Source organism: Heteronotia binoei, chromosome 20 (assembly GCF_032191835.1).
Source record: "Heteronotia binoei isolate CCM8104 ecotype False Entrance Well chromosome 20, APGP_CSIRO_Hbin_v1, whole genome shotgun sequence".
Taxonomy (NCBI): Eukaryota; Metazoa; Chordata; class Lepidosauria; order Squamata; family Gekkonidae; genus Heteronotia; species Heteronotia binoei.
In genome coordinates this window covers 30,394,847-30,407,770 of record NC_083242.1, presented here as the reverse complement: position 1 = coordinate 30,407,770, position 12,924 = coordinate 30,394,847, and the positions used below count along the sequence as shown (strand labels likewise).

At 47.1% G+C, this 12,924-nt stretch overlaps 1 protein-coding gene across 1 annotated transcript in view; it reads right to left on the bottom strand.

Moving 5' to 3' along the window:
• Positions 1-3,868: 3,868 nt before the first annotated feature.
• Positions 3,869-12,924, bottom strand: part of MAD1L1 (mitotic arrest deficient 1 like 1) — a 600,356-nt gene continuing 591,300 nt past the window's right edge. Inside the window, exon 6 of the mRNA XM_060260565.1 lies at positions 3,869-4,210. Coding sequence (XP_060116548.1) covers positions 4,052-4,210 — 159 coding nt within the window. The 3' untranslated portion in view covers positions 3,869-4,051. The remainder of the gene's footprint in view (positions 4,211-12,924) is intronic.

Here is a 12,924-nt window from a genome sequence, read left to right as displayed (position 1 = left end):
AGAGCCACATAGAATAAATGTCAGATGTTTGAGAGCCGCAAGACGTGAATGTCAGATGTTCGAGAACCGCAAGACATGAATGTCAGATGTTCGAGAACCGCAAGACATGAATGTCAGATGTTTGAGAACCTCAAGACATGAATGTCAGATGTTTGAGAACCGCAAGGCATGAATGTCAGATATTTGAGAACCGCAAGACATGAATGTCAGATGTTTTAGAACCTCAAGACATGAATGTCAGATGTTTGAGAACCTCAAGACATGAATGTCAGATGTTTGAGAACCTCAAGACATGAATGTCAGATGTTTGAGAACCTCAAGACATGAATGTCAGATGTTTGAGAACCGCAAGACATGAATGTCAGATGTTTGAGAACCTCAAGACATGAATGTCAGATGTTTGAGAACCTCAAGACATGAATGTCAGATGTTTGAGAACCAAGACATGAATGTCAGATGTTTGAGAACCTCAAGACATGAATGTCAGATGTTTGAGAACCGCAAGACATGAATGTCAGATGTTTGAGAACCTCAAGACATGAATGTCAGATGTTTGAGAACCTCAAGACATGAATGTCAGATGTTTGAGAACCTCAAGACATGAATGTCAGATGTTTGAGAACCTCAAGACATGAATGTCAGATGTTTGAGAACCGCAAGGCATGAATGTCAGATATTTGAGAACCTCAAGACATGAATGTCAGATGTTTGAGAACCTCAAGACATGAATGTCAGATGTTTGAGAACCGCAAGACATGAATGTCAGATGTTTGAGAACCGCAAGGCATGAATGTCAGATATTTGAGAACCGCAAGACATGAATGTCAGATGTTTGAGAACCGCAAGACATGAATGTCAGATGTTTGAGAACCGCAAGGCATGAATGTCAGATGTTTGTGAACCGCAAGACATGAATGTCAGATGTTTGAGAACCGCAAGACATGAATGTCAGATGTTTGAGAACCTCAAGACATGAATGTCAGATGTTTGAAAACCGCAAGACATGAATGTCAGATGTTTGAGAACCTCAAGACATGAATGTCAGATGTTTGAGAACCTCAAGACATGAATGTCAGATGTTTGAGAACCTCAAGACATGAATGTCAGATGTTTGAGAACCTCAAGACATGAATGTCAGATGTTTGAGAACCGCAAGGCATGAATGTCAGATATTTGAGAACCGCAAGACATGAATGTCAGATGTTTGAGAACCTCAAGACATGAATGTCAGATGTTTGAGAACCGGAGGGAAGGAGGGAGAAGTGGAAAGAAAGCAACTTTAGTCTAAATATAAATATAAATAAATAAAACTTTAAATACATTTTCCAAGCCACTGGCTGGCTTGGCGAAGCGATTTAAAGAGCGAAATGCCTTCTCTGAGCCAGCCAATGAGATGGTGGGAACTTTGAGAGCCACACAATATGTGTGAAAGAGCCACACGTGGCTCCTGAGCCGCAGTTTGGCCACCCTTGTTCAAGACCGACAAAATTTGGGGCAGGGTGGAAGCTTTCCTGAGTCACTGCTCACTTCTTGCCCTCTCCTTCCAGGTATGACCTCACTAAGTCCTCAATCTTGCCCAGACAGAGAATCGACCCAAACCAACCTTCGGATTCCACTGTAGGTGACAATATTTCTAAGCTTTAATTCCAAACAGGAAAACTGAAGCGAGGCTTTCTCAAATGGTAGTCCCCTGTGCAAGCACCGGTTGTTTCTGACTCTGGAGTGATGTCGCATCATGATATTTTCACGGCAGACTTTTGACGGGGTGGTTTGCCCTTGCCTTCCCCAGTCATCTACGCTTTCCCCCCAGCAAGCTGGGGACTCATTTGACCGACCTCAGAAGGATGGAAGGCTGAGTCAACCTTGAGCCGGCTACCTGAACCCAGCTTCCGCTGAGGTTGAACTCAGATCGTGAGCAGAGAGCTTGGAATGCAGTGCTGTAGCTTTACCACTCTGCGCAACGGGGCTTTCTACAGATGAACAGAACAGTCGGCCGTCAGTCGGACACCCTCTGCAAAACTTGGGATAATCCAATACACATTTTTGTTCTCTCAAGACGCTCAGGATCCAGCCTGTGCAAAATCATCCAGAGCACCAAAGAATGAACAAAACCCACCGACCGACCCCAATGCCATTTTTTTGTTTGTTTCTTCCCTCCAAATTGAAGGGCTTTACGGTAGCCGCAGAAGCCAGGCACTTAGAAAAGTCAACTAAAATAAAGAAATGGGACCTGTTCCCCTGATGACCCAGTGTGAGGCAAAGCACTCACCCTTGCCCTCCTCTCAAGGGTTAATGTGAACAGTAATAGGCCTAGTCTATTCTGCAGGTGTCACTAGTTGGTCTTTGGGTCTACACAGAGCTTATCATCTTCAAAGCCAAAGTAGTCAGCTTCTCATGAGAACCTGAGGTTCATGCAGGGCTTTTTTTGTAGCAGGAACTCCTTTGCGTATTAAGCCACACACCCCTGCTGTAGCCAATCCTCCAAGAGCTTACAGGGCTCTTCGTACAGGGCCTATTGTAAGCTCTTGGAGGATTGGCTACATCAGGGGCGTGGGGCCTAATATGCAAAGGAACATAAGAACGTAAGAGAAGCCCTGTTGGATCAGGCCAGTGGCCTCTCCAGTCCAACACTCTGTGTCACATAAGAACATAAGAGAAGCCATGTTGGATCAAGCCAATGGCCCATCCAGTCCAACACTCTGTGTCACATAAGAACATAAGAGAAGCCATGTTGGATTAGGCCAATGGCTCCTCCAGTCCAACACTCTGTGTCACATAAGAACATAAGAGAAGCCATGTTGGATCAGGCCAATGGCCCATCCAGTCCAACACTCTGTGTCGCATAAGAACATAAGAGAAGCCATGTTGGATCAGGCCACTGGCCCATCCAGTCCAACACTCTGTGTCACATAAGAACATAAGAGAAGCCATGTTGGATCAGGCCAATGGCCCATCCAGTCCAACACTCTGTGTAACATAAGAACATAAGAGAAGCCATGTTTATCAGGCCAATGGCCCTTCCAGTCCAACACTCTGTGTCACATAAGAACATAAGAGAAGCCATGTTGGATCAGGCCAACAGCCCATCCAGTCCAACACTCTGTGTCACATAAGAACATAAGAGAAGACATGTTGGATCAGGCCAATGGCCCATCCAGTCCAACACTCTGTGTCACATAAGAACATAAGAGAAGCCATGTTGGAACAGGCCAATGGCCCATCCAGTCCAACACTCTGTATAACATAAGAACATAAGAGAAGCCATGTTGGAACAGGCCAATTGCCCATCCAGTCCAACACTGTGTGTCACACAGTGGCCAAAAAAACTAGATGCAATCAGGAGGTCCATCAGTGGGGCCAGGACACCAGAAGCCCTCCCCCTGTTGCCCCTCCCAAGCACCAAGAATTCAGAGCATCACTTGTCCCAGACAGAGAGTTCCAATGATAAACTGTGGCTAATAGCCACTGATGGACCTCTGCTCCAGATGTTTATCCAAGGAGTTCCCGCTACAAAAAAAGCCCTGGATCTCTGTCATGGGGGCGGTGGGGAAGTAGAATCAGAGGCGGTGAGGTAATTTTCTCTAGAAACGTGTTCTCATTGGACGCTATCCTCACCTGATGTTGCTGGGCCAAAAACTAGAATTCCACTAGGGCCCTGAAGGAAAGAGACTAGCTTGGATTTTGGTAGACTGGAGGCCTGAATTATGAAATGGAATTGCCAGTAACGTCGAGAACACTTCAGCTTAGGCCTTTCAGACCAGAACTTAAGGTTTGTGCCACCTAAATCTGGTTCTGAAAAGCGTCAAGCTGAGCGAGATTTCTTGTTTCCTTGTTGTGTGTTCATAATGTGACGCATGTAGCACAATTATTTATTCAATGGTAATTCAATAAGCTTTATAATTTTTTTAAAAAAATATTAACACAATTGGTTGCTTGTGTACTTCTGCCCTGGGGCCCCACTGGGTTCAGCCCCGGACACCTCGACAACAGGGCAGGCCTATCCAGGGGGCAGTCCTCAGGCAGAAAGGTGGTAAAAGCGGCCAAAGTTGGGCTAAGCGACGGTCTGGCGGCTGAAGAGGTCCAGAGTGAGGGCACTGAGGAAAGCTGGGATGCTCTTCTGCTGGTGGAGATGGAGGTCGATCATCTCACCGAGAGTCTTGGAAAACTCCGTTTCCAGCAACTGCATCTTGGAGCTGGTGGGCTTGACGGCCTGCAGAGAGGAAGGGGGACAGAAAAGGGAGGGGGGGAGAGGAAAGGAGCCATTAATTCAAGACTGTCAATGTTGTCCCTGAACACCAGCACTCTCCAACACCCTCACTATGGAAATCCTCCCAGCATATCTTATTCTAATCAAGGTAACATTATCTACCGCCGTGCAGGTGTTCGACACCTGATTTAATTGGGCCATTACTAAGACTGTGCATTTCCAAAAAACCTCTGAACAATATCCCTCTTGTGTAAGCCCTCAGATGAATAATGAATTACTGAGCAGTGGGGGAGAATATTGAAAACATTCGTAAAGCGAGCTTGAAAGGGCCTATCGGTTGTAAAAGGGGAGGGGACATGCCATTGAGCCTTCAAGAATATAATTTTTACCAAGAAACTGGTCTCGGGATGGGGGGGAGAGAAGTCAACCGATCTCTCTATTGCCTGTCTCCTTGAATGATTGACGGACTTAGCGTTTCAGCCCTTGCTTTCCCTTCAATTCTTATTTGAAGATCTTCTGGTCCCACCGTTCTTCATGGCTGTTCAAATTCTAAGCATCTTGGCAAGCTGTAGCCCAATCATTCTCTACTCGAAAGGCACGTTGCTTTGGCAGGCATACCAGAGAGGAGATGGTCAACTTGGGGGGAGACTGATCACTCTGTTGAAATTGCTCAGCATAATATTATAAGCAGATAAAAAGAGCCCTGCTGGATCAGACCAGTGGTCTATCTAGTCCAGCATTCTGTCTCACATGGTGGCCAACCAGTTCCTCTGGACAAGGCCCAAAGGCCGAGGCCTTCCCCTGATGTTGCGTCAGGATTGCGGGAGAACTGGCGATGCCAATGGCATGGAGTGTCAGCATTGTGTTCTATTGAAGCAAACGCTGTTTTCTGAAATGTTTATTTACTGCTAACTAACCCTAGTAAATCTCTGCTCTACTAACTCAAGTGCCATGATAAAATGCATAGAATCCAGGGAGGGGGTAGGATGGGTGATTGTAGCGCCAAAAGGCCAGCGAGGTCTTTGAAGTGCGGAATGCGCGGCCCGTTTCTCAGGCGCCTGCTGGCAAGACGAGGACACCATTGGGAGGAGGATGCATTGTGTTTATGTGAGAGATAAGCCAGGCGTGTGAAAGTGTTACAGGGAAAAGCAACTTGTGGATTTTATTATGAGAAGTGATTTAAACCCCCTACCCTTTGATGTATACCCATAAATGCCAACTGATTTCAGTTAAACGTTATCAGTTTCAATTAGTCCTTGTAGAGAGCAACATTGTTGTAATCAATAAATGAAACTTTCTTTTGAACAAAGACAGGTCTGATCATTTTGGAACTTCAATGAACCCTTTGCTGACATGGAGAACCCTGGTAAAAACATCAGAAGAGCCCTGCCGGATCAGACCAGTGAGGGTCTATCTAGTCCAGCATCCAGTCTCACACAGTGGTCAACCAGTTCCTCTGAAGGTCCAACCACAGGGAATAGAGATCAAGGCCTTCCCAAGATAAGAACTTGATAAAGGCCTGGCTGAATCAGACCATTGGTCCATCTAGTCCAGCATCCTGCCTCACACAGTGGCCAACCAGTTCCTCTGGAGGGTCAACCACAAGGCATAGAGGTTGAGGCCTTCCCAAGATAAGAACTTCAGAAGGGCCCAGCTGGATCAGACCAGTGGTCCATCTAGTCCAGCATCCTGCCTCACACAGTGGCCAACCAGTTCCTCTGGAGGGTCAACCACAAGGCATAGAGGTTGAGGCCTTCCCAAGATAAGAACTTCAGAAGGGCCCAGCTGGATCAGACCAGTGGTCCATCTAGTCCAGCATCCTGCCTCACACAGTGGCCAACCAGTTCCTCTGGAGGTCCAACCACAGGGCATAGAGATCAAGGCTTTCCCAAGGTAAGAACTTCAGAAGGGCCCAGCTGGATCAGACCAGTGAGGGTCTATCTAGTCCAGCATCCTGTCTCACATAGTGTCCAACCAGTTCCTCTGGAGGTCCAACCACAGAGGATAGAGGTCAAGACCTTCCCAAGATAAGAACTTGATAAAGGCCTGGCTGGATCAGACCAGTGGTCCATCTAGTTCAGCATCCTGCCTCAAACAGTGGCCAACCAGTTCCTCTGGAGGGTCAACCACAGGGCATAGAGGTTGAGGCCTTCCCACGATCAGAAGGGCCCAGCTGGATCAGACCAGTGAGGGTCCATCTAGACCAGCCTCCTGCCTCACACAGTGGCTGACCAGGTCCTCTGGACAAGGCACGGGGGCCTTCCCCTGATGTTGCCTCAGGGTTGTGGGAGAACTAGCGATACTAACAGCGAGGGGGCCATCCATCACGGCAGAAGAGCTCCATGCCGCCTTCCCTGTGACCAGCAAAACCAAAAGTTATGCAAAATAGAGGACCTTTTTGCAAGTGAGGTGCATTCCTACTTAACACAAAGGGCCTTTCTTTTAGAAGTTATGTAAACCGAAAAGAAGGCAGCTTGGGTTCGCAAATGTGTAGCCGAAAGGTGTTCCTGGGCTCATCCTCTGACTGGTAGGCTTCTTGGAGGTCTCAGGCAGCGACTGGGGAGGGGGCATGGCTCAGTGGGAAAACATCTCCTTGGTATGCAAAGGGTCTCAGGTTCAATCCTCAGTATCTCCAGTTAAAAAGACCAGGCAGTAGTGATGGGAAAGACCTCAGCCTGAGACCCTGGCGAGACATACAGTGAGGCTGTAGCTCAGTGGCATAGGATCTGCCTGGTAAGCAGAAGGTCCCAGGTTCAATCCCCCGGCATCTCCAGCTAAAAGGACCAGGCAGTAGTGATGGGAAAGACCTCAGCCTGAGACCCTGGAGAGACATAGTGGGGCTGTAGCTCAGTGGCATAGGATCTGCCTGGTAAGCAGAAGGTCCCAGGTTCAATCCCCTGGCATCTCCAGCTAGAAGGACCAGGCAGTAGGCGATGGGAAAGACCTCTGCTCAAGATGCTGGAGAGCTGCTCCCAGTTTGAGTAGACAATACTCACTTTGAGGGACCAAAGATCTGATTCAGTACGAAGTGGTGGTGAGAGGTGCCATCAAGTTACAGCAGACTTATGGTGACCCGACAGGACTTTCAAGGCAAGAGAGGCGGCTGGTCATTGCCTGCCTCTGCTTAGCAACCTTCGACTTCCTTGGTGGTCTCCCATCCAAGTACTAACCAGAGCCAATCCTGCTTAGCTTCTGAGAGCTCACAAGATCAGGCTAGCTTGGCCCACCCAGGTCAGGATAGAGACAAACAGAGGTGGCTAGCCATTGCCTGACTCTGAATAGCAACTTTGGACTTCCTTTCTGGTCTCCCATCCAAGGTCTAACCAGGGCTGACCCTGCTTAGCTTCTGAGATCTGATAGGATCGGGCTAGCCTGGGCAATCCAAGTCACTATAAGGTAGCTTTATGTGGTGGATTCACGGACTCAGATCTTGATTTTAACTGTGGTCTTTTGAGATGGAGATGCCCCAGGTTGAACCCAGGATTTTCATAGAATCATAGCATTGGAAGGGACCTCCAGGGTCATCTAGTCCAACCCCCTGCACAATGCACGAATCTCACAAATGCCTCCACCTAAATTCACAGGATCCTCATTGCTATTAAACATCTAGCCTCTGTTGAAAAACCTCCAAGGAAGGAGAGCCCACCACCTCTCGAGGAAGCCTGTTCCACCGAGGAACTGCTCTAACGGTCAGGAAGTTCTTCCTGATGTTGAGGCAGAAACTCTTTTGATTTAATTTCAACCCACTGGTTCTGGTCCGACCTTCTGGGGCCACAGAAAACAATTCCACACCATCCTCTATACGACAGCCCTTCAGGTACTTGAAGATGGTGATCCTATCACCTCTCAGCCGCCTCCTCTCCAGGCTAAACATGCCCAGCCCATTTCAACGCGCTCTGCCGCAGAGCCACATCTGTCCACAAAGGGACACATTGAAGTTGCCACGATCTGGGTTTTGTAGCACAGGCCAAGGCCCCGGCAGCCCAGCCAAATGGCTTATTTTTTGAGCGAGAGAGAGAGAAGATGAGCAGTCCCCAGACAGATGGAAAACATCATAAATCTTCCCTTTAACCCTGGAAATGGGTAAATTATTCAAGGCTCATTTTTTTTACACAGATACTCTTTCGGGAAAGCGAGGGCTGGCAAATACAGCTGCGTGTTGGCACTCAGTCCTTTAAGACAAAACAACTGCCTATTTTTTTTTTTTGTTCCACTCAGTATATCTGCCCAAGAGAAGATTGGAGAGCAGTCAACAAAAAAACGGATGGGAAATGGCAGCTCGAGGGAAGGGAGCACTCTGCCGTTTTCCTCTGAGTGGTAGAATAAATCTGTCCACTTGGTTCCTCCTTGTTAGTCTCTGCCTACAGATTCAAAGGAGCTTCTGTACATTCACAAAAACGGTATGGTTTTATCTGGCCCTTACTACCTCAGCTTACAGGCAATGTTCCCTCTAAGCTGCGGAGTCTTGAGAGCAAAAATTCTACTTTGTGAGCTACTGGCATTAAAGGTGCGAGCTACTGCATAAATCATTGTGCTCTGGGGCCATTTTGCCAGAGCTAAGACAAAAATGTGTGCGCTGGAGGCTAAAAATATGTGAGCTAGCTCACGCTAACTCAGCTTAGAGGGAACCCTGCTTACAGGAGAGGGATTCAGACAGACTTTATTTACGGTCACAGACCAATGAAAATACGGGCATTTAAAAGCTTCAACACAAGGATAGAATCTGTGCTATAATAAGGCTTGAGACAGACAATTGTCTTAATGTATTTAATATTTTTTAAAAAATTACATTGGAATCAAGACGCAAGTTAAAACAGAACACCTTAAAGCGAAGAAGCGGCAAAACGAGTCTTACGGATGCTATAGCAGGCAGCGCAGAACTTGGCAACGGCTTTGGAAATGAGCTGGTTTTCATCCGATAACACGAGATGAAGACATTCTGATTCCGACAGCCCAGAATTTGCCTTTAGTATAGGCTCAGTATATTTCACACGGGCCTCTTTATACCAGGAACACTTCAAAATTATGTGCACATTGGATTCAACTTCCCCTGAGCCACGGTAGCAAAGCCTTTGCGCAGAAGTTTTTAAAAGTTCTACCTCCCTCTCCTTTTTGGCTGTCAAGTCACAGCCAACCTAAGGTAGCCCCGTAGGATGTAAGGGGAGGGACATTCAGAAGTGGTTTGCCCATGCTTGCCTCCGCACAGCAACCCTGGTATTCCTTGGTATTCCCTTCCAAATACTGATCAGGGCTGACCCTGCTTAGCATCTGAGAACTGACAAGAGGAAGTTAGGCTGGACTCCCCCTTACATGCCTTAAACAAAATCCTCCCTGCACCAAGAAAGCTAGCATGTCACAGAGAAGTGCTTAGGCTGAAATGCTATTTTTCTCTTATCAGGGAGGTCTGTTTGCCAGCAGGGAACGTCCCAACGTGAACCTCCTTCCCTCCCTCCCCGCAGCTGGAAGTGGTACGGTTCAGGAAGGGTTACGGGGTGTCAAACTCGTTTGTTACGAGGGACGCCTCTGACATAAATGAGACCTTGTCGGGCCGACCCACGGCAGGCCGGGTCATATGCGTTCCTATTTTAGATTAGGTAGCAGATATATAAACTGGATAAAGGACACAAACACAATTAAAGTTGGGGTTTTTTTTTACAAACATCTTAAAATAAAACATTAGCACTCCTTGGTCTTAAAGCTGCTTTCTTTGTATTTCTCCCGTGGGATCCAGGCAACTGGGCAACTGAAGCTCTGGCTCTTTCCTTCCTTGCCCAGGGGACCGGAACGGGAAGGAGCCTGAGTCAGTAGAAGGACGAGAGGCTTGGCTCGGTAGCTCTGTTCTGCGATTGAGCAAGCCTGGCAAAGCAAGTTCTACCTCCCCACTTCCTCCCTAAGGGAAGAGTCTCAGCTAATGGAGAAAATACAGGTTTTGCTTTGTAGCTCCTGTGCGATTGAGCAAGCTGTGATGCAGAAGGAAGCAAGAGAGAGAGAAGAAAGTAGATGAAAGCCAGTTACTTGGGGGGGGGGGCTGATTCAGCCCCCGGGCTGCATGTTTGTCAACCCTGGGTTACACCATTTGAGGGGGGTTGGGCTGTAATGGGACGCCAACCCATTCCGCCCTCTCACAGATCTGCCTGCTGAACAAATACCTTTATTCCAGGGGGGATCCAAGCTGCTAGCAGAAAAGACTCTTCTCAATCTTAATGCAAACAGAGCTTCTGTCACCCGCACACTCTGTACAGAAGCGTGGTTGCCCCCCCACCCCCCATTATCAATAAACCCTCCCTCCTTGCCAGAGAGGTCGCTGGAATAGATTGGCAGGGCGGTATCAACTTTTTGTCGAGACAACGGTAGAAACATGCAAAACTACAATGGGGGATCAGTGCTGTCAGGACTGGAAGGAGATGAGCAGATTGGAGCACAGCTTGAGTTATGGATGAAATGACAGGGCGCGACAATACACTGGACCGGCGAAGAAATCCTCTGTGAGCCTCAGACTAGGTTGTCGAAAGACTTACGGAGAGGGATGCCTTATTACAGGCCTTTCCGAGGTGCAAGAATGACTTCTCCCTCAATCAAGTACAACGCTAACGCTCAGATATGCACGCGAACGTCACGGTTAGAGGAAAGACAAAACACTTCTCACTACGCCCAAGTCAGGGAGAGAATTCACTAGCTCAGGAGCCAGGTTCGAGTCCAGTAAAAAGGCAAACGATTTATGCAATCTGCACAGATGAAGGGCCCTATCCCGCATTTCCCCGCAACTCGGTGTTTCCGTGGCTGCCCGTTAACGACTGTAGATTCTCTCGCACGTATCTTTTTTCATTGCCCCACATTTAAAACAAGAAGAGAAACAATTCTGATGAAACGGTCATTGAAATTTTCACCCTTTTCTGAACCTCGGTTCGATCCTCAGCCTGTCCAGTTAGAAGGACTGGATGGTAGGTGTAGTGAACGACCCCTGGCTGAGACCCGGAGGGACTGCTGCCAGTCTGAGCAGATGATACTGACTTTGATGGACCACAGGTCTGATTCAGGATGTCAGTTTCACGGCTGCTCATGTATGATGTCGGTGGTTTCGGGACCCCATTGGGGAGAAAAGTAGGGCATAAATATTTATTTATTTATTTATTTTTCGTACTTATATCCCGCCCTCCCCACCGAGGCAGGCTCGGGGCGACTAACAACATTTTAACGTCAAACAATAAAACGGTAAAACAAGCATATCTAAATATGATGCTGGTCTACTCCTACTCTGCTTCCCCCCACCTCCAAACAAAAAAAAAAAATCTTAATGCACATTTTTGCATTTTTAAGTTTGAACCCATGTCAGATGCTATTTACGAGAAGATTTTTACACACACACACAAGAAGGAAGGAAGTGAAATACTGCCTTAAACCGCCTGGTTTGTGACATTTGGTGTGCACGAAAGGGTAAAAGATGGCTTCCCTCTGTTGAAAGCAAATCCAGCGGGAGAACGTTTCTGCCAAATTCCAACGCTTCTTCTCTTAAGGAGTTAGCACTTCTCTCATTGATTTGACCTTCTGGCCCACTTAGCCCTTCAGTTCGTGGGAGATGATTTCCTCCTATTTTTAATTGGGCTTTAAAAAAAAATCCCTGAACTATTCTGTAATATTGTTAAACCACTGGGACTTCTGGTCCCCAGTCGAAAGGGCAAACTCGTCAGATTTCTTTCACTTGCTTCCTTCATTGCTTCGCAGAATTCTGCATCGGGTCATTCTGTTGGTCTGTCTAGTCCGGATTTTCTAATCTCCCCATGTCTAGAGCAAGCCGAGATCTTGTCACAGAGCAACAAACCGATGTTAGAACAGTCCCTCCTTTGAAAAAAATATCTTAGCGTTGACCTTTTAACAGAAAAATCCTTTGGTTTCTGCCTTTCGCTTTTAAGATTCTCGGATTTTTCTAAATGTCAAGAACTATAATGCCCAGGTGTGGTCGTCTCCAAAAATGGCAGAGCTGCCTCTCCGAAGGACAACTAGCATCTCCTGGAACGTTCAGCATGTGGGAAACGAAAGGTAAGGAAACAAAGCTGGTGTATAAAAAGGAATGTGAACTGCACAGTGTCAAGTCTCTGTAAAACCTTGGTCAAGTCTGTACTGTACTTTGGCTCAAGCAAAGAGCCTTCTGGGTAAAGCCTTTCTGTATTCCAATGCTGCTAGCTAAACCTCTCCCTACCCCCCTCCCTTTCCTTTGTTATGTAGCCTTGCTTTGAAATGGGAATATGGGAAGCTATAATCTGTGCCTTCTCAGGCTGGGCATCATGGGAGGTTGGAGCCAAAGGACGCTCAAGGCCAAAGCCGGCCTGAGAAAGAAATTGTAACATCAATGTGTAAATGTGCCCTGCATAGTGCCCCTCCCTTAAGAATCCCTTTGAAGCGTACCTTATATGATGGCATTGTACTGTATGATCTTTAGTCTTTCAATCTGAACCTATCCAAGTACATCCTTATCAATAAACTAGCAACTTTGTTTCAACAATGACTTGTTATTGAATTTGGAGACTTGACACACAGTTGTGTCTCGGTTTCTATGGGTACATGCTAGAGATCTCATCTTCAGAAATGAAGGGCTGCTGCCAAGAGGGCAAAGAAGTGACTTGTAGACTTTGAGAAGGTAATGGAAGTTCAATAGATGTCTTTGAAACTCAACCTCGTTGCTGCGCCTGGCTGAATAAAGTAAGCCAAGGGCAAGTATT